Source organism: Pelophylax lessonae, assembly GCF_965119305.1.
Source record: "Pelophylax lessonae genome assembly, chromosome: 2".
NCBI classification, from domain to species: Eukaryota; Metazoa; Chordata; class Amphibia; order Anura; family Ranidae; genus Pelophylax; species Pelophylax lessonae.
The window spans coordinates 129,162,333-129,187,085 of NC_138769.1; the positions used below are offsets into that span (position 1 = coordinate 129,162,333).

General features: G+C 42.5%; 1 protein-coding gene across 1 annotated transcript in view; it reads right to left on the reverse strand.

The window, feature by feature from the left end:
* The window catches only part of SUPT6H (SPT6 homolog, histone chaperone and transcription elongation factor), a 100,276-nt gene that overhangs the window by 58,759 nt on the left and 16,764 nt on the right, over positions 1-24,753 (reverse strand). Inside the window, exons 2-10 of the mRNA XM_082246655.1 lie at positions 23,383-23,511; positions 20,715-20,879; positions 20,568-20,638; positions 20,248-20,440; positions 18,653-18,737; positions 8,491-8,761; positions 5,978-6,079; positions 1,582-1,698; positions 620-709 (exon numbers count right to left, since the gene is read on the reverse strand). Of these exons, the coding sequence (XP_082102781.1) occupies positions 620-709; positions 1,582-1,698; positions 5,978-6,079; positions 8,491-8,761; positions 18,653-18,737; positions 20,248-20,440; positions 20,568-20,638; positions 20,715-20,879; positions 23,383-23,488 (1,200 nt within the window). The 5' untranslated portion in view covers positions 23,489-23,511. The remainder of the gene's footprint in view (positions 1-619; positions 710-1,581; positions 1,699-5,977; positions 6,080-8,490; positions 8,762-18,652; positions 18,738-20,247; positions 20,441-20,567; positions 20,639-20,714; positions 20,880-23,382; positions 23,512-24,753) is intronic.

Below are 24,753 nucleotides of genomic sequence, written 5' to 3' on the forward strand. Positions count from 1 at the left end.
GTTAAAAAAGTTTTAAATATCGAATACATTTCATTCCACTTCATGATTGTGTCCCACTTGTTGTTGATTCTTCACAAAAAATTACAGTTTAATATCTTTATGTTTGAAGCCTGAAATGTGACAAAAGTTCGCAAAGTTCAAGGGGGCCGAATACTTTCACAAGGCACTGTAGCAGAATACAAATTGGCCAAAACTGATATTTTTAATTTTTTTTATTGGGAATGTTTTATAGCAGAAAAGTAAAAAATAGTTTTTTTTCCCCCAAAATTGTCACTCTTTTTGCTTATAGTGCAAAATCTAAAAACCGTGTGATAAAATACCACCAAAACAAAACTATTTGTGGGAAAAAAAATACATCAATTGTATTTGGGTACAGCGTAGCACAACCGCGCAATTTTGAGTTACAGCAACGCAGTGCCGAATGGGAAAAAATGGCCTGGTCATTAAGGGTGTAAAACCTTCTGGGGCTGAAGTGGTTAGGGTGCAAAAACTGAAAAAATGGCCCAGATAGACAAACAGTCTAATGGCATTAGAGGAATTCATTAAACTCAGGTACAGCTATGACTATGATCAGCAAACTATAAGTGAATTATCCAATTATAAAGGCATAACATTTTACCTTCTCATCCCATTGCCACACTCGCCATAAATCATTAATATTGAGCTCCGGTTCCACATACTCTTTTCTGTAAAATGCAATAAAGGGTACCTGGAAGAAAGGCAGATGTCACTGTTAGGATGAGGGAGTGCCTGGCAATTCAACAAAACAATAAGAAGAGCATAAATAAAATAATTAGACTCGTCACAAGGCTGGTGACCTGCAATATATGGCTAAGCTGTGTGAAAACAACCAGGGCAAAAGGGAATATAATCAAAACTTAAGTGACTCTAAAGTCAAAAAGTTTTACATGAATGCATTCCCTGCATTATGGCAAAAAACGTTTTAAAGCTCTCTCCACCTCCACCCCCCCCCCTATTCTTAACACTTACCTGAGACCTCAGTTGATCCAGCACTGTACACAGCTGCATCTCTTGTCTTCACATAGGTACTCTGGCAGCAGCTTCTACTGCTGTTAATCAAATGCTAGGAGGAGAGAGAAGGGCCAAACCGTGTTGTGTGTGTCTATGCAGTGCAGTTTCATAGACACACACAGCTCGGGAGTAAGCAAGGGGCTTGCTATTGGGGCACACGGAGAAGAGGAGCAGCCAAGATCACCGGCCGGGGATCACAGCAGAGGATGTTCGGAGCCACTCTGTGCAACACCATTGCACAGAGCAGGTGAGAACAATATGGTTATTATCTAATAAAACAAAAATGATTGCATTTAGTAACACACTAAACAAAATAGGAGGTCAGTAATACCATTTTTTAGACAAAGTTTTAAGTGCTGAAAGTAAAATATAAAATACTACACCCTTCATAAAGTGTTCCATTGAGATCCTTGCAATGGCAAATAGAAAGATAGAAAACCTACATACGCATTGCTTCTCATATGTAATTTGCACATTCTGAACATGTAAAAAAAAAAAAAAAGCAGATGCGGCATACCAAGGTAGTTTAGTGATATGCAGGTTACATACCTCAAAGTGCTGATTCCTCATGAAATTAAGCGCTTCTCTGATTTTTTGTATAGTGCTAGGTCCTTTGCGGCTAAAACTGGCAGTAACTTGTCCACGTTCCAGGTAATCCCAGCTCTCCTGTTATAGGAAATAAATATTTTCATGGTGTAAAAAAAAAATAAGACACAATAAATCTGGAGCACTATGCCGGGTTCACTGTTTTGAAGAAAATCTTTCAGACAGAAATACTGCTACCTTCAAGCTGTAGAAGAAAAATAGATGAGAGAGGTTTCCACCACTGACACAAACTACGGTAAGCAGGAAAGAAAGGGGATATAGAAGAGTGGTTCTCAACATTAGTGGGACAAGGGCATAGTAATTTTCTTCCAAAACCTTCCAAGCCGCAAAAAATAAGGGTCCATTTATTTTTATGAAGTGCATCAGCGCACATTACGTAGCTGGTTAAAAATGCACTGCAGCCCATTCAAAATGAAGGGGATGCAAACGCACCTTAACATGCATTGCAGCTCACTACCTTAGATGCCATTCAAAATGCATCACACCACAACAGATCAACACGTTACATGTGCTACTATGTGTTAATGCAATGTTCACGTTTGGTTTAAAAAAAATAAATAATGAAAAAAAATTGAAAAATTTAAGTATAAACCACCTTTTTTCTTTCTTCTGGGCCACCGCACTCGCCCGGGGGACCTTTATGCGGCTGGGCGCACACCTCTAATCACCTACCTTTTCCAACTAGGCCTTTTTTGGCACTGTAGGGGATATATGCATGGGTACTTGCTACACGGGTTGCTATCAGTGAGCTGGTATAGTACAATATGTATCATTGAATTTTGTACCATTTACGCTGTTTTTCTTTTTTTCTGTGTTTGTTGTATTGTCTCATATTAGATATGTTTGACTATGTACGCACAAAAAACTTCTGAAGAAGCGGTCTCAATACCGCGAAACATGTAAAGTATCTCAGATGGACATGGACCCTTTGCACCTACTTACCAGAGTTTCTGGTTCTGTTGATACAATATGTATTTCTCCATGTCCCTCTTGTCTATATACGATATGTTCTCTGAATAAGTCTATTATCCTGTTCATTGTCTTTTAAAAGATATGTTTTGTTATGATGTAATAAATAAATTCTTGTTTTTTTTTTTTTTTAAAACTTTATGAATCTGTCTTTACCCATATTGTAGGACACCATCAAAGTCCCATATGTTGCCCCTCCCCTCATATGTGTTTTTGGAGCCTCCCATATGGCTGGTACATTAACCCACTGCCTGTTGGGTCTATGAGCGTTTCCCATTTCCGGTTGGGTTAATATTCATGCCATTGCCCCATGGTGACTCCTCTTAACACATTTTTTGTAATTCGTTGGGGACGTAGGTGTCTGTTTTTTATATACAGATTGACATACATGGCCATCTAGCAGTCTTTTTCTAAAGTATAAACCTGATGTTCCTTCCATGGGATGAATTAGAGCCTTCCCAGAAGAGTTGAAGCTATTATAGCTGCAAAAGGTGGGCCGACTCAATATTGAACCTTACAGACTAAGACTGGGATGCTATTAAAGTTCATGTGTCTGTAAAGGCAGGCACCCCAATACTTTTGGTAATATAGTGCATCAAACTTTTAATATTTACATAAAAATGTAGGCGCTCAACACAATAGTACACAGGGAAAGCGCCTTTTTTTGGTTTTGGATCAAAATGTTTAGACTGAAAAAATTGTACAATTTTTAAGAAAAAAAATGAGGTAATTTTGAAAAAGATGGCAGCAACATATCTCAAAAACGTTGGGACAGTGCAAAGTAAGTAACAACAAGGAAGTGCTAGAACCTTTTTACAACTAATTAGGGTAATTCAAGTGAAAATAATGCTCTCACTTAAATTCAGGCAATAATTAAAGCAGAGCAGCAGCTGCACTCACCGATACTGAACACAAAATATATCTTAAAACACAAACCACAACACTACCTGCCTGGAGATGGCAGGTTCTCCTTGTGCCTGCGTGGATTTTCTAAGGGTACTCTAGTTTCCTCCCATATGCCAAAGACCTGCTGGTAAAGGTCGTTGGCTCCTGTCTAAGTTGGCCATAGTGTGTATGCATGAACGTGAGTTAGGGACCTTAGATTGTAAGCTCCTCGAGGGCAGGGACTGATGTGAATGTAATATATATATATATATATATATATATATATATATATATATATATATATATATATATATATATATATATATATATATATATATATGTGTGGCACTGCGTAAATTGGCAGCACTATAAAAGTACCAGTATTAAATAATGTATTGCACTGCCACTTTAAGTGTAAAATTCACAAATTATGTGCAGACCTAATATAATATAAAGTAAGTAGTGCCATAATCTTGGAATCCTCTGTGAAATTAGGTTATGTTCTTCATCGCAGCAGCTTACCAGATTCATAGACCTCAAATATAGGGAGGTCTAACAGTGCTTTTAATGGGATAAAACACAGGATGGATGTGTGGATGATAACCACTATATAAAACAAGTCCAAGAGTCATCTCAGTTTCCAAACTGTTGACTCGGATGCTTTCTAAAACTATTCCTCATACACCAGGTGTTTTTCAAACCACACAGAAAGAACAAGAATGTTTACAAATTGGCTGATAGTGAAATCCTTTCCAAAACCGTTTATTTAAAAAGTTAATATATAAAGACAGAAAGCGCCCGCCAGCTCTCCGGACAGGCTTTTGCCTATTTTTGAGTAGTTATTACCTTTTAAGTGAACGGTTTTAGAAAGAGCTTCACTATTAGCATTTTCTTGCAATATGTAGTTTGAATGACACCTGGTGCATAAGAAGGCGTTTAAAAAAAAAATTAGGTCATGTATTGTGTGTGCGCCATAAAATCATTGATTTAGTCCTAATCAGCATGTTGAGACAAATCTTATTAAAAATATTGTGTTCCCATTTTGGAAATATTGTAGTTTATTATTTATGAAGTGCAAATTTTATTCAGATTATGGAGAAGTGTTCTGTGAATCAGGAGTAGTATTGGTGTTTCCAATACAGAGCAGACAACTGCAACAGACCACTTTTGCTTTGATTATTTGATTGTTTCTTCACAATGTAATCTGCAGTACTGGGAATTCAGTTTGACAGCTGCATCCTGCAAATAAAAGGGACAATGTAAAATCAGAGGAGGCTCCCACCCCTAGCCATGCTCAAGCGGGAGCCTCTCTGCCTCAGCCCTACAGTGGCAAAAAAAATTATTAGATCCCCTGCAGATTTTCTAAGTTTGCCCACTTACAAAGAGATGGTCTGTAATTGTTACCATAGGTGTATTTTAAATGAGACAATATCAACCAAAAATCCAGAAAAAGACATGATACAAATATTATCAATTGAGTAGCAGTTCAGTGAGTAAAATAAGTAATTGATCCGCTACCAACAAACAATTCTGGCTCCCACAGACTGGCAACAGTATGTGCTCACTGATACACAGATTAGTCCTGTCAATTTAAGGTGCTCCTAAAAGACAACACATTATGTGTATAAAAGGACGCCTGTTCCCAGAATCTCTTTAATTCAAATATCACCATCATGCGCAAGACCAAAGAGCTATCAAAGAAGGGACAAGATTGTAGATCTGCACAAGACCAGCATTAAGAACCTTGGTTAGAAGGAGACAACATTTAAGAGAAAGCGCTGTGGTCAGTTAAGACCACAATTGAGCTCATTGGCATTAACTCAAGTCGCAGTTTGGAGAAAGAATAAAACCTATGACCCTAAAAACACCATCCCTACAGTCAAGCATGGAGATGGAAACATTATGCTTTGGGACTGTTTTTCTGCTAAAGGTATAGGCCGACTTAGCCACATTGAGGGGCCAATAGACAGGGCCATGTATTGTAAAATCTTGGATGAGAAACGTCTTCCCTCAGCATGACAATGGCCTAAAACATACAGACAAGGAAACAAAGAAGTGGCTCAAGAAGAAGTATATTAAAGGTCATGGAGTGGCCTAAAGAAAATTTATGGAGGGAACTGAAACTTCGAGTTGCCAAGCGACAGCCAAGAAACCTTACGGATTGAGAGACGATCTGTAAAGAAGAGTGGACCAAAATTCCTCCCAAGATGTGTGCAAACCTGGTAAAATTTATAGACCCTTTATTTTTTTTTGTAAGAGGGTAAACTTACAAAATCTGCAGGGGATCAAATAACTTTTTCCCCCACTGTATATGCGATGCTCGGTGCTATCCCCGGTTGTAGACCGAAGCACACATGAAGCCATGGCACAGAAGGAGGAGGCTGCAGTGCGACGGTTGAGAACCACTTGTACAGGTCATAAGAAAAACGAAGACTGCAATTAAAGGTGGGTATTTTAATGATCATGCATAAGGCAGGTAGGTTACCTGTTGAGAGATTGTTGGTGTAGCAAATGCATTTCTGTAAATCCATTCAGCCTCTTCTTCCAACTCATCCTCTTCAGCAGATTTAACAGGAATGACACGTAGCTAAAAGAACACAGAATTATATTACGAAGATATCCTTAGGTACCTAGTTATGAATGGTACACAACTACAGGAGTCAGTATTAATTTCCAGTAACAGGAAGTCAGCGTGGTATATTTTAATGCCATTTGATGTAAGGCATGTTAAAGTGAATCAAAAATGGGTTTGTACATATTCATTACGTTATTAGGGCAGCAGTAAAAAAATAAAGTTTAAATGTAATATTTAAGACCAGTTAAAAAAAAATCCTGTTCTTAAATAGATCAATAGGGCACAGCAGACCTCTGCAATATGAGCCCTGCTGCTTGCAGGATGAACATAAGGCAGACAGACAGGCATTGCTTCAACTTCTGTTGGTTGTACCCCTCAGTAAAGGAAAATGTGAACTCTGTAGTAGCTGGAAGTACTTAACAGAAATAAATACTAAATGTTCACACAAACAACTCTTCTGTTCTTTACTACTTGTTCTCTGTACTTTTTAATGTACCCATCTCTGAAATCTTGACGTAAGCTTTTGAAGAGGGAACCTCTTCAAAAAATAAACAAAAAAAAACCAAGCCACAGAACAAGCCCAAAAAAAAAAAAAAAAAAAAAAAAAAAAAAAAAAAAAAAAAAAAGATTAATGCAAGATCTGCGTCCCCGAATTAACTCTTTAACCACTTGTGCTCTGTAAAGTTTTACCACCTTCATTATCAGACCATTTTTTGATATTCAGCATTGCACTACTTTAACTGCCAATTGTGCAGTCATGCAACTCTGAGTGTAAGTAAATTAAAATGTTATTTTTTTTTCACATACATAGAGCTTTCTTTTGGTGGTATTTGATTATCACTTGGGTTTTTATTTTGTGGAATATAAAACGAAAAAGACTGAAAATTTTAAAACAAAACCCCTAGATTTTCTACTTTCTCTTGAGTTGGGTTCATATGCGGTGTGATTCTGTCAACCGCACTGCGTATTGCAAACCATTTTGAGGGGTCGTTAACACTGACAACCCCTGCTGTATGCATGCATGCATGCATGCCATGCATTTTCAATGCAGTGTGGGAAATGCACTGGATTCACGTTTCCCCCACTGCATATGTAAACCGAGCCTAATAGAACATATCCAATAAAAGAATCTATAAAATCTAATTTCTTCATAAACTTAGGCCAAAATTTATTCTGCTGCATGTCTTTGGCAAAAAAAAAAAAAAATCCCAATAAGGGTATATTAGTTTGTGCGAAAATTACAGCCTCTACAAACTAAGGTATATATAGACTGGAATTTACGCAGCTATGACACTATACTAGTAATCGCGGTGAACAGCAACCTGGCTAGCTGACACTGACTGGAAAGTACATGAACATTGACATCAATAGTGACACTAATACAGTGATCAGTGCAAATACTGTACACAGTCAGTGTACTAATACTGGCTGAGAAGGGGTTAACATCTAGGGGCAATCAAGGGGTTGAGTTCCTAACAATGTGTAATGTAGGTTGCTTTTACTTGTGTTTTTTTTCCCCTGCTTTGACGAGAAGAAAAAAAAGCCACATCGCTGTTTTGTAAACACAGAACTCTATGTGTGATTGACCAGAGCTCATCACCCGACTTCAGCCAATCCTATGGGCTGAAATAAACCACCAAACTCGTTCTGTGTCCAATCACATCATGGGTTGGCAGGGGGCGCATGTATGCCAAACCCAGAAGAGAGGCCCTAACGTGCCAGTACATCGCCAGGCCTGCAGCTGCCACCCACTCGCAATACAGCTACCGTGGGCAGACAGCAAGCAGTCAAGAGGAAAGAGGGACTTTAACTTATCTGTAAATTCAAAACCTTGGAGTATAATGCAGAACACCGGCATGAAATTCATAGGCCGTGGGTTTTAGGCTGCTACCTTCACCTGGCTCCTGCCAGGAAACCATGAAAGACATGATCACACCCCTATAACCCCACTCCATGAAATCTCAGTTTTTTGCTTTGGAGTACTGTACTCCAAGATACAGAATTTACAGGAAAGTCAAAATTACTTTGAACATAATCGTACAGTACAGGACACAAGCTGCAAATTCATAGGCCCTGGGACATTCTTAAGAAATGAATAAGAAGCTATGAGGCCTGATGTTGGAATGCCTAAGAAAAACCCTTCAAACATGGTGGAGTGCGCATGAATAAGTGCAGGAGGTGCTTTATCCTGCAGGGTGTAAGCTCTTGAGAAGAGCTGTCTTATCCACCTAGCAATAGTGGATATTGGAGCACAATGTCCCTTACAAAAGTCCTGAATGTAGAACAAATGGGGAATCAGTCGCTTTAAGGTGACTCTGACCACAAACAGCCGTATGAAGATCAATGATTAAGTTTATTATACTGTACTTAGAACCTAAATTTAAGATACAGGCCAAGCCAAGAAGAAAGCATGCAGTATGTACCTGGAATCTTTCTGGGAGATCTGTCGTGCGGATCTCATTGTCTTGATCAGTCAAGTGGCTACTCTCCAGTTCACTGGGTTCATAGATTTCAAAAATGCTTCGCTTGCTCACACGCTTTTTAGCAGTTTTCTTGGGGCGAACACGCGTTTCTCCTTCTGCTTCCTCATCTTCATATTCATACTCCTCCATTTCTTCATCTTCCTCATTGTACTTTTCAATATCTTCAAAATCAAAGTCCACACCGAAGATCTCCTGGGCTTCCTGCAAAGCACTGGGAAAAAAATAAAAACACAAAATGTCAAAAGTGACGTTTAAGAGCCAACTATACTGAAAATTACTGGAACAACAAAATTAGCTAATATTGGAAGTTTATAATATCGGACTAGAAAGCAAAACAATTCTAGGACAGACTAGATTAACAGACTTGTTAATTATTACATTTATGGAAAAAAAAAAAAAGAATTTTGAGTGATCTATAAATATTCCATACCTTAAAGTGAAGTACAGAACACAGGTTGAATATTTATTGACCTTGGGTTATAAGCTACTACCTTCAGGTGATTGGACACCGACACTGTGTCCTATAATTTACCCCAAGATAGTAGGATTTTTGTACTTACCGTAAAATCCATTTCTCTGAGTTCATTGACAGACACAGCTCTCCATTATTCAGAATGAAAGGGTTATATTGCCCACTACAGTAGTAGGACACTAGACAGAAAAAGGACTTGGCTATGCCTATGGGCATTCCTAGGTGGTATACCGCCCCCTCTCTGCTATAGGCCTTCAGTTTAGTAACGAGCAGTGTCAGAAGTACTAAATGTCCATAGAAGGGTGTGTGCTGTGTCCGTCAATGACCGCAGAAAAATGAATTTTACAGCTCTCCATTATTCAGAACCACAGGGATGTCCCCAAGCAGTGCCAAACATGAGGGGTGGGACAACAAAAAATCCCAAGGCTAAAACACAATAGCCAACCAGGTAAACAGGAGCTCAACAAAAACACTGGAGCCCAAACTGAACAATACACCCCAAAAGAGGGAACAGACGCTCTAAACAGCAGCCTGCAAAACCTTGCGGCCAAAGATAGCATCCACAGATGCCAACACATTCACTTTGTAGAAATTATTGAAAATGTGCACCGACGACCAACTGGCCACCTTGCAAACCTGTGCCACTGCCGCCTGATGACAAAAGGCCCAAGAAGCACTAAGCGTCCGAGTAGAGTGCGCTGTTACCGGGAAAGGAGGAACCTGACCCTTGATAGACGGTGAACTCAGGCATATTCGGTCTGATCCATCTGGAAATGGTCGCAGAAAAAGCGGATAGCCCTTTTCTTGGCCCGTCCGTCATCACAAACGGTGAGTCTGACCTCCGAAAAAAACTCAGTGGCTGCCAAACACACCCAAATTGTTCGAACCACATCAAAGGCATGCAAATCAAATTCCTTAGAATGTTTGGGCCTGGGACACAGGGAAGGCAACACAATGTCTTCATTCAAATGGAAATCAGAAACTACCTTAGGAAGAATGACGGACATGGGCGAAGAACTACCTTATCTTTGCGAACCACAAAAAGGTATCTGGGTATGACAAAATAATGCCGCCAGCTCCGACAACCTGCTAGCAGAGGTGATAGCCACCAAAAAGGCCACCTTCTGGGACAGTGTAAGCAGTTGAATCTCCCAAATATTCTCAAAGGGAGCTTTCTGGAGGAGAACTGAAAGCACCAAGTTCAGATCTCACAACAGTAGAGGAGTCCACACCGGTGGAGTCCGATGTCAAACCCATTGAATAAAAGTGCGCACCGGGGAGCGCGTGGCCAGGGGTTGCTGAAAGAAGACCGCCAAGGCTGACACTTAAGGCCAATATCTGTTCAACACCTCATTGAAGGAAGGTCAAAATCCAGGTCACCGAAAAAGAACGATGGGGAACACCAATCGACTCACACCACGAAATGTACGCTTTCCTTGTACGATGGTAGATCTTCCTAGAGGTAGACTTCCTAGCCTTCAGCAGTGTCAGAAATCACTGACCCAGGCAAACCTCTATCCTTCAGCACCTGGCTTTAAACAGCCAGGTGGAGAAAGGCTGCGATTAAGGCTGCAATTGAAAATGAGGATGGAAGATCGGCCCTTGGGACAAGAGAGCCTCCCTGAGAGGCAGTCTCCAAGGGACGTCTGTGACCAGTAGCACCAAATCAGCGTACCAAGACCAACAAGGCCAGTCTGGTGGCCAACAGAATGACCGGAATTCCCTGCGGGGTCGATCCTGCGCAAAAGCCACGGCAGAAGTTTGAGAAGGAAATATGTAAATCAGATGATACCGGCCCCACAGGGCCACCAGAGGATCCCGTGACCTTATCACAAACCACTGTACCTTTCATTTGACCTGGGATGCCAACAGATCCACCTTGGGGGCGCCCCACCGGAGACATATCGGATATAAATATGTCTGGGTGAAGGGACCATTCCCCTTGGCCCAACGCTTGCCAACTGAGATAGCCAGCCTGCCAGTTTTCCACTCCTGGAACGAAACACTCTGCCCACCGGATCATGCTGGCTACTTGCAGGGCCATCACACTATTTGTTCCGCCCTGGCGATTGACACAGGCCACCACCGTGGCATTGTCCGACTGGATTTGTACCAGGAGCCCCAATCCAGTAATCCAGGCACAGCCTGATCACCCGAAGTTCCAAGACATTGATCGATAGTCTGGACTCTTCCAACAACCAGAAGCGGAGCTCAGTGCCAGGACACCTCCCCAACCGGGCAGACTGGCATCCATGGTGACCACTGTCCAAAGCAAGGGGAGAAAGGGATTTGCCCTGCCGGAGAGGGAAGCCGCCAGACCAGGGACCCCCTGGTTTCACGGCTCAACCAAATCTGGTTGTCCAGAGACCTCAGACACTTGTCCCATTTCACTAGGATCTCATTTTGAAGGGGCCTCATATGAAACTGTGCAAACAGAACGGTCTCCAAGGTGTATATCATCAGGGCCCAGCACTCGCATGCAAGTCCGGTGGGAGGACCATCTACTGCAAAGCAGTAGATGAATAGCAGCATGAAACTTCTGGAGTTTGTCCAGAGGAAGGAACACTCTGGCTAGAGCTAAATCCAGAGTCAGACCCAGATAATCCAATTTTCAGGATGGAATCAGAGCAGACTTCTAGTAATTCAGAAGCCAACTAAACTCCTTCAGGGTCTGTATTGTGATCTCCACATCGCTTATCAAGGCAGCAGAGGACTCCACTCGCAAGAGGTCATCCAGATAGCCCAGTATAGCAATCCCCTGCTGACACAGCAATGCAAGAACCGGGTGCCGACACTTTTGTGAAGACCCGAGGCAAGACCAAAGGGTAATGCCGTGAACTGATAATGCTCCCCTCCCAGAGCAAACTGAGGAAGCACTGGTGTCGGGCACACATTTGAATGTGCAGATAAGCATCCTTGATGTCGATAGAAGCAAGAAAGTCCCACCGATGTAGGGATGCCACCACCGTGCGAATGGACTCCGTTCTGAATTTCTATACACGCACAAAAAGTTCAAGGCCTTGAGGTCCAGAATGGGACGTACCTTGGCCTCCTTCTTGGAGACTGAACATGTTTGAATAAAGACCTTGAAACTGTTCAATACCAGAACAATCACACCCTGAAGCAACAGGTCTTGCACCTCCCTAAAGAGAACTTGCAATCGGACTGGGGACAGACACACATTGGAAGGGAAGAAACTTTCCGGAGGACAGAAAAAACGATCTTGTAACCGGACAGTATCAATTCTTGCACCCATTTGTCATTTACCAAGGAGGTCCACAGGCCCAGAAACCAGTGAAGACGTCCCACCACACCAGGCACAGGTGAGGGCGTACCTTCATGCTCAAGGAGCCTTGTCTGCGGGTTTAGAGAATCCGGCTCTTGGCTTGCCAGACCATGGCTGCTTGGAACCTCATGAGGAGGGCTTGAAAAGGTTTTAAAACCTTGTCAGTGGACCCTGGGGGACAAAAACTTCTTGTAAGCCGAGACAGACGGGCTACGTCTGTTACTAGGTTTTTTCCCCTTCCCAGACTTTGGAAGAAAGGTACTCTTCCCCCCCTGTGAGACTCTTAATGATGTCATCCAGGGTAGCCACAAACAGGCAATCGCCTTGAAAGGGCAAAAAAGTAAGAGCTATTTTAGAGGTTTGGTCCACAGATCAACACACGCTTAAGAACCACTGGCGAAACAGAAAGCTTAGAAATCAGGGGAGCCTCTTCCAAAGAGGCACTGTAGACAAACTGCAGCCTCTGGACCAACTGGTCTGGTCCGCCAACTCAACAAAAGGAAATCTGCTCACCCTCTGGGTCACGATGCAAAAGCTTAGCCTAATCAGTTATTGTTTGTGACACCAGGGCAATGGCCTGGACTGGCCTGGCCTGGCCTAAGCTCAAAGCCAGCAATAGTGAACATATTGCGGGCCACACACTACACCTTCCTTTCAGGCGGATCTTTAAAAGCCAGAGAAAGCGTTTAGGAACCACAAAGGGGGGTTTTGGATGCTCCCATTCTTTATGGCAGGTGAGGGCAGGGGATGCTTTTTGCCAGCCCGCCGCCCAAAGGCCATCTCCATCCGGGTAGCAAAGGACTCTAGGGCCGTCAGTGCATCAATGAATGGCTGCGACTTCGAGGGACCTGCCTCCTCCGAGAGGGGGTCAGGTGGGGAAACATGCTCCAGAGAGACTCCATAAGTAAAAAGGGGGACCCACCACAAAAAATGTGTAGCACCACTATGGGACACCCCGTCCAAGGGAAAGGAAAACACAGTCATGGCCACTGCTCTATTAGTATGCCAGACCAACCAAACATGGCTGCCGGACTACAAAAAAACATAGCTGCTGGTCATTAGAAAAGACATAGGCCCCAAAGAAATAGTCACCAGCTACGTACAAATAGTTGCCGCACATGGCTCCATGAAGCTCTTAGGAGGGATCCCTGACACACTCCAGCACGTAGAGGGGGGACCGAGTACAGGACCATCAGTAGCAGCCCCCGCCCCCCAAAAGCGTGAAGCCCATCCACCAGCAGCTTAATATTTCAGGAAGCACAGTGTGCTGTAAGAGTGGTCTGATCTGTTAAATAACTTGAATAAAGATTTTTACAAGGGAAAGTGCAGCCGGAGGTTTTAGAAATAAAATGGGCAGGGATGAAAAACATCCCTTAAGAGAACTTACTAAACCCAGTACTTTGCATTCACTGTATCTGGTCTCTCTCAGTACACAGAAATGCATTTTAGTAAACAAACTGCTAAATACCTTTTCTTATCAGCAGTATATAGCAGTCTTGTGACTTCGATCAGTGCCTGGTCAAGCCCTGATTAAAGCTTGGGGGAGGAGTTTTCATTCGCCTCTGATTGCTCTAGGAGGCTGCATGACTCCTGACTTTGGCCCTGTGCTGACCACATGCACCCTCTCAAAAAAAAAAAAAAAAAAAAAACACATCTCTAGTAATACACACCAAACTGAGCATGTGCAGGGTGCCTCCTAGGGCTCTGCCCGATCAACAAATGGATTGGGGACAGTTAAAAGGGAAGATAAGGGAAGACAACCACGCGGCCTTTATTCACAATGCAGAGGATTAAAACCTTAGGTTCCACAACGAGTATAGCAAGCATGCTTTACAGTATATACAGACTGATTTTACGGTTATGGGTTTAGTTTCACTTTAAGGTCAAATTCTAGTCAAGTCCCGAATGCATAAAGGACAGAAAGCAAGGCACAGAGTAATCTCTGGGGTTGGAGTGCCTTTGTTATTACCAGCAAAGGATTTCCAGGTCCAAACAGATCTTTCTGGAAGTGACTTTCTCGGTTTTAAGTCATGTGGGAATGGGAGATAGTCTACACTCGCAAAACCTGGGTTTCAAAATCCATGCTGTCAAAGCAAGTGACTGAGAAACAGAGCATGTTAGTTCCAGGCCAATGTGGTGTTGTGCTGGAGAGGCATTGAATGGAAATTAGGCAGAGGGGATAGCCCCAAAGAAGGCCACAATGATGCTCAGAACTCTGAGAATCTCACTGATGGAGGTTGGTTTGATAATAAGGTTTGAACATGAAATCTTTGAGAGACAACTTTGTTTTCTAGAAGGAAAACTTTGCTTGGGCTCTGTCTAGAATGAGGCCTGACTAGTCTAGATAAAAGAAGGTTGGAGGGCATACTTGCACACTGTTGAAAGTCGATTACCCAACTAAAAGCCTAAAGTGTCTGAATAGTCCCTTGCAGATAGTTGAAAGTGAGAGGAGTCCTTCAGAATGAGTTCATAAGAAGGCAAGGAGGTTTGCAAGTACCTTTGTGAATATTGTAGGCGCTAAGGATAGGCCAAATGGTAGTGTGAGGAATTGAAAGGGTTTCTCTGCTACTGAAAAACACAGAAGTGCTGATGAGCTGGGTAAATGGTAATATGTTGAGGGGCATCCTGGATGTCTACTGATGCTAGGTATTTCCCTTGCCTCAGAGAGGCAATAACTGACCTTGTGGAATCCATGCAAAACTTTAGAAACAAAAAAAGGTACTTGTTTAAGGATTTTAAGTCCAGGATAGGATGAATACCACCATTTGGCTTTGGTACTGTGAACAGGTAGGTAAATAGAGTCCTTTGAACTGGTCCTCTAGAGGGAACGGGACAACTACTCCCAGGGAAAAGTGTTGGTTTAGGGTGGTCTGCAAATCTGACTGTCCTTTAACATATTTTGTTTGGTTTGAAAGCAATGAGGGGGTAGTTTCGAAATTCTATTTTGCACCTCTTTAAAACCACCGACTGAACCCACAGGTCTGGGACTTCTGTGACGCAGAGAAGAGGAAACTTAAACATACATGTCCAAACTCTTAGAAGTGAGGGCGCCCCTTCATTTCAAAGAGGCTGAGTCTTGGCTAAGAAGATGAAGCCTGAATAGAGAGATGGGGCACTCTTCGTTTTGAAAAGGTAGAAGCCTCCGAGGAGGTTTTTTTGGAGCTTTCCAAAATGCAACACTGGTATTTTGTATTAAAGTGCCACTTTTACAACCAAACTGGGATAACATCTACTTTACATTTGTTACATGTTCTCATTCACATAGCATAACATAAAAACAACATTTAAAGCTAATGTCCAGCTTTACTTTCACTTTAAAGCGGTAGTAAAGTCCGCTTTTTGATTTTTACTTACAGGTAAGCGCTTAATAAGGCTTACCTGTAAGTAAAATGAAAATCCGCTAAACGGGCACCGTTTAGCAGATATTCACACTGGATGCAGCCAGTGACATCACCAGCACATGCGCTCTGAAGGTCCAGCATACCGTGCCTGGACCTTCAGAGCACAAACCTGGAACAGAGGGCTCAGCTGAGTGATGTTATCGCGGCTCCGGCCACTCACATAGCCAGAGTACGCAAACCCGGAAGGAAGGAAGACCTGGGGATGATGGAAGCCCTGTCAGCAGTGACAGTGCACCGCTGGAAGGCTTCCTTCTAGGGTATTTCATATAGTACTAGTATGCGATGATAAACCACTTTAAAAATAGTTAATTTGGGCCAAGCTGGCCCAAAAGAACTACTAACTTCGTTAACGTGCTCCTATTCAGCAAACTGTATAGACTGTATGTAGTGTACAGCACTGTGTTCCAGATGTGAGATGAGAATCACATCTCACACCTGCAACAAAATAGTGTTGTGCTGAGCATCGCCCAGCCATTTATAGGCAGCTTTGTATTCTATCAATGAATAGAAATCTTCCGCTGACCATCGGAGAGCGTGACATTATCGACCCACCTCTCAGAGTCTGCCAATCAGAAAAGGTTTATGTTCATTCACAGAATACAAGGCTGCCTGAAAATGAATGAGTTCTATTTAGCCTGATGCTATTTTTCTCCAGCTGTAAGACAGAAAGGTTTTGTTTCACACTCGAAGCACAGTTAAAAATGAGAGTAAAGCTGGACATGGGCTTAAAAGTAAAAGTTCGGGATTGATCTAACTAAGCCTAAAATTGCTCCCACCCCCCTTTCTAAATCCAATGCCAACTACGCTGCAAAACGAAGATGCTTATACTTAATTATTGTGATGGCATTCTAGCTCGGTCACGTGATTGACTCCATGGCCAGCTTCAGGGGAGAGGAGAAAGCGCCGACAACTACTGCAATGCCTGTGTAAGCCCATGGGCATAGTATGGGGCATCTATTGTGAGCTGTCCCTCCTCTCAACTGAAGCCACCACTTGGAGAAGATCATGTGACCAGAGAGCCCTCAGAAAAGTATAAACTGCTTCCTTTTACAAGGTAGTTAGGATTTAGAAAGGTTGTGGGAGCAGTTTTAGCTTAGTTAGATCGTACCTGGAATTCTACATAAAAGCTAATGTAAAGCTTTACTTTCATTTTAAATAATTAATTTGGGCGAAACTGGCCCAAGCGAACTATTTCCTTAACCAACATATTCGCCCACTGATCACGCGGTGTAAACTGTATGCAGCCTCAAGTACTTACGGCACTGTGTTCTGGGTGTGAAAGGAGACCTTCCTGTCTCACACCCAGAACAAAATAGCATCAGATGGAGTGGACCTCAGTCATTTATAGGCTATTCTTTAAATGAATACAAAACTTCTTCTGATTGGCTGAGAGACAGGCCAGTGATGTCACAATCTGATTCAGCCAATCAAGTGAAATATTTATATTAACTGAAATACAAATCTGCCTTTGAATGGCCGAGTGCCACTCAGCAAAAATACTATTTTGCTCCAGGTGTGAGAGAGTAAGTCTCATATCACAACCCAGAATACAGTGGAGAGGGGGTAGGAGCAGGTTTAGGTTAAACTGATCCTGGACTTTCACTTCAAATATGTGCTGCATAACATTTTAAATGCTCTTCCGATGACTGCAGCACTGAAAAATCATAGATTAACAGGAAGCTGTTATAGTTACAAATGACCCAGTCTACTCTATCAGTTGTAAACTAGATTTGAGCAGTAACTGGCCTCTATGATTAGGCCGTAAATGGGTGAAACATGTTAAAATGGGTTTTCCTGATGGGTGGAGAGCCAGCTGAAGCCATTTTGTGATCATGTGTTTTGAAATTCATTATACCGGTATGCAGTCCTGGGAAACATAGGGATGGGCTTGATGTGCTCTTATCAGAGACCCAGTAGCAGTGTTTAAACCAGCCAGTATATCAGACAGGAGCATGTGAGCGGTGCTGATTTCAATTCGGTTTACGTCTTATAAAAGGGTTAAGAATTTAGAAGCTGTGCTTCTTGCATTGTAAGTTAGGGAGAGGAGACTCAGCATATAGAACAGACTGACTCAGATATGGTTCCTAAATGCTTGCAATCGGCCACGAGGCCTTCTCCTGTGAAGCATCCAAAGAGTTAATAAATATTTCTACAGTATTACAAAAAAAAAAAAAAAAAAGTAGGCATGCTGTCTGAATGGGAACCCGGACACATGGTAGATTTTGCTCAAATTTGACTGCAAAAGTGGAAATACACAATTTAAAAGTGGCATTAAAACCATAAGCAAACAAATTATATTGCAACTTAGCAATTCTTAGATGTGAGGGCTGCATGTTTACTTTTTTGGGCTTGCTTTGAAATATTTTCACCTGGCGATTCTGCCAGTTAATCTGTACTTCAAAATAACAAGCTCTTCTGCAGATGTAGCAGTTACAGGTATCAGACAAAGCATTTGCCACTGACAGAGGCGCTTTAAATGATCGCCTTTTTATTAATTCATCTAAGCCCTTTATCCCCAAAAAAAAAAAAACACGGTTGCTGTAACTGTAGTTTTAGCTGGACTTCAATTTGTTAGTGTATGTAAATCCGATAGTACATCCCAACTCCCCCCTCCCCCCTCCCCCTGTACCCAATACTGACAATGCTGTTGTTCAAAGGTGCCCCTGTGCACCTCTATCCAGAGTTATACAGAAACTGTGTTACTGGCTAGATCACCAGATAAAAACAGAGGGTAAAAGCCTACAAAAAATACTAATGCAGCCACCACAACCAGAGACTGATAAGCTGCATTAGATTACCATTTTGGTTTTAATACCATTTATTGAACCTTTCTAACTTGAGCTTTCTTTTGGGAAACAGCTAAACCAGCGGGTTTAGTTACGCTTTAAGTACTATAAATAAGCAAATGCTATCCTTTTTAAACATTACAGTGTCATAACTTACGCATCAGTATATCCTGGAAGCTTCTTTCTCCATTTAGGTTTTTTTAATGGTTGTCCATCATCATCAACAATAAAGTCGTCAATGTCTGCAAAGCAACAAAGGACATAATTAAGTTTGCTCTTTGCTACACTTTCGCCTTAGGGCTCATGCAGACAGGTGCAGAGATTAGTCCTTAATGCTGAGCTGCTTTTTGCTGCGTCTGCATACATCTCAGAGCCTTGCGCAGGCAGCCTTATAGAGGTGGATGTAGACAACAGCTGCGCGGACACTATTGAAAAAAAAAATTTGACATGCAGGCAGGCATGGGTGGCACAGGTTTGAAAGCACAATGGGGTTGATTTACTAAAGGAAAATAGACTGTGCACTTTGCAAAGCACAGTTGCTCCAGAGCTTAGTAAATAAGCAGAAGCTCTGCTGACTTCCAACATCCAAACTCGTGCAAGCAAAATGCTGTTTTTTTTTTCCTTGCACAGGATTGGCTTTACCTCATTTACTAAGCTCTGGAACGACTGCACTTGCAGCGTGCATGACCTTTTTGCCTTTACCAACTCAACCTCAAGTCCGAGTTCATGTTTGTGCACTTGCTCCTGCCTGCAAATCAAATTTTGACATGCAACTGTGTCCATGCAGCCACTATGGGCTGCATTTGTGCAGAAAAATCAGCTCAGCATGGGGGACAGGTTTCAGTGCATGTCTGAATAAGCCCTTAAAGTGGAGTTTCTGTCTAACAATAAACTATGTGTTCACTCTCCTGCTACCCACACTTGGTAACCTGCGTAAAAAAAGACCTGTATACTTACAAATGTTTAAGCTTCTGCAGTCACAAGATCCTTGGTGTCAGTGAGCTGTGGCTGCAAGGGAGAGGAGGTTACGATTGACAATGGCTAGTAATTTCAGGAGCTGTAATGTCACTTAAAGGCTCCCGTGTCTCTGCTGTCATCAGCACTCCCTCCTCTCCCCTGCAGCAGCCGCCGACTGACAAATAAAGTGATAGTCTTTTTTTTTTTTTTTTTGGTAAAAAAGGTTTTATTTACTTGCTCCGTGCAGTGGTTTTGCACAGAGCAGCCCAGATTCTCTTCTTCTCGGGTCCCTTGCTGGTGCTCCTGGCCCCTCCCCCCTGCTCCCACACCTAGCAGCTTGCTATGGGGGCACCCGAGTTAAGCTGCTATGTGTCCAGACAGACAAGGAACTCGGCCCCTCTCCTTATTGGCTCACTGACTTTGATTGACAGCAGCAAGACCCAATAGCTCCCACTGCTGTGCCAAATCAGGAGGGAGAGTCCTGGACAGCCAAATCTTTTGCTGGAACGAGATGGGGCTCAGGTATTCGGGGGCTGCTGCACTTAGGTTTTTTTATCTTAATGCATATAATGCATTAAGATAAAAAAAAAAAAAAAAACCTTCTGCCTTTAAAATTAATTTAAGCTAAAGCTGCGGATCACGTGAATAGAGTAAAAAATAGGCAAGTATACCCTTTTTTTTTTACACACAGGTTAGGCGTAGGTTTAGCATAGGTAGAAGTAACATTTTTAAACATAGTGTAGGAATTTTACTTTAACTCATTAACATTAGGCAAGCACATTTAAAAACACCTACCAGACTCTTCATCCTCTTCCTCTTCCTCTCCTTCACCATCCACAAGAGGCTGGTCAGCAGATTCATGCCTCCCCTCATCATCTCCATCTTGAAAGATTTCCTCAGCAATGGCTTCTTTCTCATGCTCCTCCTTTCCTGCATCTTCCTCCTCATCCTCGTCTTCGGACATCTTTCGCACACGTCTGAACTTTTGCTATATTGGTAAAGAGCCAGGTAAATACAGCTCTTATATACAAATTGCCTGCTAATATCTCAGATTAAAAAAAAAATGAAATAAAAAAGGATATCCAAGTAAATAACATTCTTCAAGTATTACTTACACGTTTGACTTTCACACCCAAGTTTTCCTCAATTAGATCAAAATCATCATCTTCCAGTCTGTCATCGAATGCTGCATGTTAACAAAATGATTTTAGTAATAATGTAACTATAAGCAATGCCTTCAATGTTTCAGAACAACAACTTACAGCGTTTCTTTGGCTTGTGACCAACTTCATCCTCTGATCCTTCAGAACCACTTCTGCCCTCCTCTTCTTCCTCCTCATCTTCATCATCATCATCATCGTTAATAAAACCTTTCAAATTTCCTTGTTCATCTTGGTCCTCTGGATTTTCTTCCTCCTCCTCTTCATCTAGAAAAAAAAAAAAAAGTGTGAAAAAAAAAATCGTAACTGCAATAAAAATTACTATTTAGTCGACTTGAAGGCAGTTCCTGATTTGGTACTTTTTTCTATGCTGTATATTCATATGCAAGTTTGTAACCTCTCTTCCAGTGACCCTGTTGCTATATATCAAATCGATCCCATCAACAACCTTGCTTAACAAATGCTGCATGAGAATCCATGAGAGTATAACCACTCCCGTGTTTTTGACACATTTTGGGCCTGTATCGGCAGGGTAGATTTTGTTTCAAATTGTGTTTTGCATTCCTATGCCAGTTAAGAAAAATGCTAAACCTAGTTGAAGTTGGTCAAACATAGCTCATATGGAGTTCAACTGCAGCCCAGAATAGATTCTAAACAATCTCAGAGAAATCTTAAACTGACCCTAAGTTATTGCCCCTCCAGGTCACGGCGTAAAAGCTTAGCACACTCGGTCAGGGTCTGCAACACCAGGGCAATGGTGAAAATCGGCCTCCGTGCCGAACCAACCAGGGTGTACAAATTGCAGGCTACAGACTCCGCCTTCCTGTCAGCTGGGTCCTTAAAGGCCGGGGACACTTCAACCGAAATTACAGCTTTGTTTAATCTGAAAACCAGAGGGTCCACCACCAGTGGAACAGTCCACTTCTTAAGAAGGGACTCATTATAGAGGTATCGTCTAGCAACTCGCTAAAGGACCCCAAGCGGACGCTTTGGTCGTCCCCACATTCCAGTGACAATTCTGTCAAAATAAGAGGGGAAAGTGAACTCCTTGCCTCTCTGGATGGCTTGTGAGTGCCAAAAGGAACCCACGCCTCCGTCATAGCTGCGTCCTCCAACTTTAAGTTTTAAGCAAAGATACAATAAGTGCGTCCAGCAGCGCCCTTTCATGCGCGGTTGCAGAAGCAGGGGAATCATCCTCACTATCTGATCTGAGGAGCAGATGAGGAAGGGAAGGCAGGGGGCACTTTTTGCTAGCCCGTAAGCCGCCTCCACCCGGGACACAAGGGACTCCAGGACCGCCGTCAGTTTCTAAAGCCAGGGTTCAAAGTCCCCAGGGGTTCCGCCGCAAATCAATATTGTGGCAGACGTATACCAGTCAATGTTGTTTCAAGTATTACTCCTAATGCGCACTGACAGTTGGTATTGTCAGCGTCTATTCATACTCGATGTCTCCTCTGTAGGTCTGTAGTGAACTACTGGCTCTGGGAGGAGTGTAGAGTTCAGGAGCTGAAGGAGGAGGTGATTTCCTATAGCAGTGCTAAATACAGACTGTGGGAGGAAGCACAGAGCTGGATCAGGAGGTAAGAACCTGTTGTATGGCAGTGGTGTAATGCAGGGTGGGTGAAGGGAGGGTGTGGGAAAAGAGAGCTGAAGCACGTGGTTGGACCAAGAGGCGAGATCCTCTATATGTGTAAGGCAGCAGTGAATACTGACTGGGGGGGGGGGGGGGGGGGTACATTCAGTCTCATTCAGCCACGTGCCTCTGATAAATTCAGCCATGTGCTCCAGCTCTCTGCGTCCCCATCCATAGTTTGCATTCACCGTTGCCATACACAGCATGTCACCTCTTGATCCAGCCACTTGTTCCATACTCAACACTCCTCCCGGTGCCGCAACTACAGAGGAGGCATCAGGAATCAATGTGCGCCGTCCGTGTGGATTGAAAAAATTGGGCAGATATACATCTGCCACAATATTGAAATTCAGCGGAACCCCTGGGGACTGCTCTTGGAACTCCAGTTGAGAAACCCTGTGTTATGGATTTGTAGAACAGTGCAGGGAAACATACTATTAAATACTGCGCTGTTCCCCACCGTTTTTCCTCTTCTGTCTGTCCCAGACTCTTGTATGTGATATCACCTGGGACAAGAGGAGGGATTAAGGGGAAAAAGTATGTTACAATAGTAGCTTCCCAGTGCTGCCCTACATGTGGAGGAAAGCAACTCTGTGTGCTTATCGCATGTTCAACCCAGAGCTGAGCGTTTGTGCAGAAAAAAAGCAAGCCCAGGCATTAGGGAGGCAAGTTTTTTTACATTTATTATATTATTTAATGGTCTTTGTAAATTGTTTTTAGATCTACACATAGCTGATCCATCAGATCCAATGTTCTGTGAGCTGCAGATCTGATTATTTGTTTTTGCCAAGGGTTCATCCAATGTAAAAAGAAAAAAAAAAAAAAAAGGGGGGGGGGGGGGACTGGGAAAGCCTGCAGTATAGGCTTAAATAAACTGATTTAAAAAATCCTAGATCAGTTAGCTTTCCAGTGATATTCCAGGTAACTTGCAGGGATTCTGTTCTCCCCATCTCATGGAGCACAACAGTTATCCCATAACACGTATACACAAAAAGTTGAAAAATATCTAACAAAGCATTTCCCCTATACAAAATAAAATAAAAAAAAAAATCAACAAACTGCATCCACTGCAGTATCCTGCATCCCAAGAGTACCCGTAGTTCATGGATAAACTACTGTCTTAGTACTTAAACTTACCATCATCATCTTCAACAAACTTCTTGGTAGTCCTCTGTACAACTTCTCCATCCTCATTGTACTCTTCCTCAGACTCCTCGGCTTCACTCTCCACAAAATCAGACATGTTTATTCCAGGATCTGTGATTTCTGAAACAAAATATGAAATATTTACATTATATTGGTCATCTCTCAGAAATTAGATGTTGAGCCCATGCAAGACAACACAAACTGGTAACAGATTAAAGTACAATTATATCTATAACGAATAGAAAGATGGGCTGATAGTGATTGTAATAGACTAATGGTAAGAGGTGAACCCAGCATTTGCCTGTGTCTCTGCTCCTGTGCATTCTTTTACTGTCAAAGTGATAGGATTGCAGGAATTAAGGTCAAGGAAGGGGGACAGAATAGGACAAAGATCGAAATTGCTGCAACAGGATTTTTTTCTGCTTCTTTCTGTAAGTAACCCATCACTACAGCTTTTTATATAGTGTTTGATGGGGGGGGGGCTCAGAAGTAGAGTCAGTCACGAGGGAACAAAGAACAGAAGGTATTATTGGGACCAGCAGCGACAATAGATCAATAACGTCAATTGGGGGGGGGGGGGGGTCTGTGTGGGCAAACCTCAGACCAAACAGGGATAAAAATAAGCACCATTCACTATCAACTTCCATAAAATTAAGAGGGGTATATGCAAATGCCAGGAGCCTAGCTAATAAAATGGATGAGTTGGAAATGTTAGTACATGAGGAGGACATAGACCTTGTGGGAACAGAAACTTGGTTCGACCCATCACATGACTGGCTGGCCAATATACAAGGGTATTCTGTGTATCGGAAGGACAGGGTAGGAAAAAGAGGGGGAGGGGGAGGGGTATGTCTCTATGTCAAGAATAATGTAAGGGTGGTGGAGAGGAGTGATATTATGGAAGGGATGAGTACAGAGTTAGAATCCGTGTGGGTAGAACTGCATAGGGAAGGAGGAAAGGGGAAAGTAATTGTGGGGGTATGTTATAGGCCACCCAACCAAAGGGAGGAGGGAGGAGGTAGAGCTGGAAATTATATCACTGTTGGGAAAAGTGGCAAAGCTGGGATCAGTCATCATATTGGGGGACTTCAATTATCCCGACATTGACTGGGGAGAGGGGAATACTCACTCACAGAAGGCCCGTCTCTTCATGAAAACCTTACAGGACAACTACATGTCTCAGTTGGTGGATTCTCCTAGTAGAGAAAATGCAGTGCTGGATCTATTGATCACTAATGACCCAGACCTAACCTCGGAGGTAGGAGTCCAGGGCAAACCAGGGCTCTAGCGATCACAGGATGATCACATTTAGCGTAATTAAAAATATAACAAGGCAAGAGGGGAACATAAGAACCCTAAACT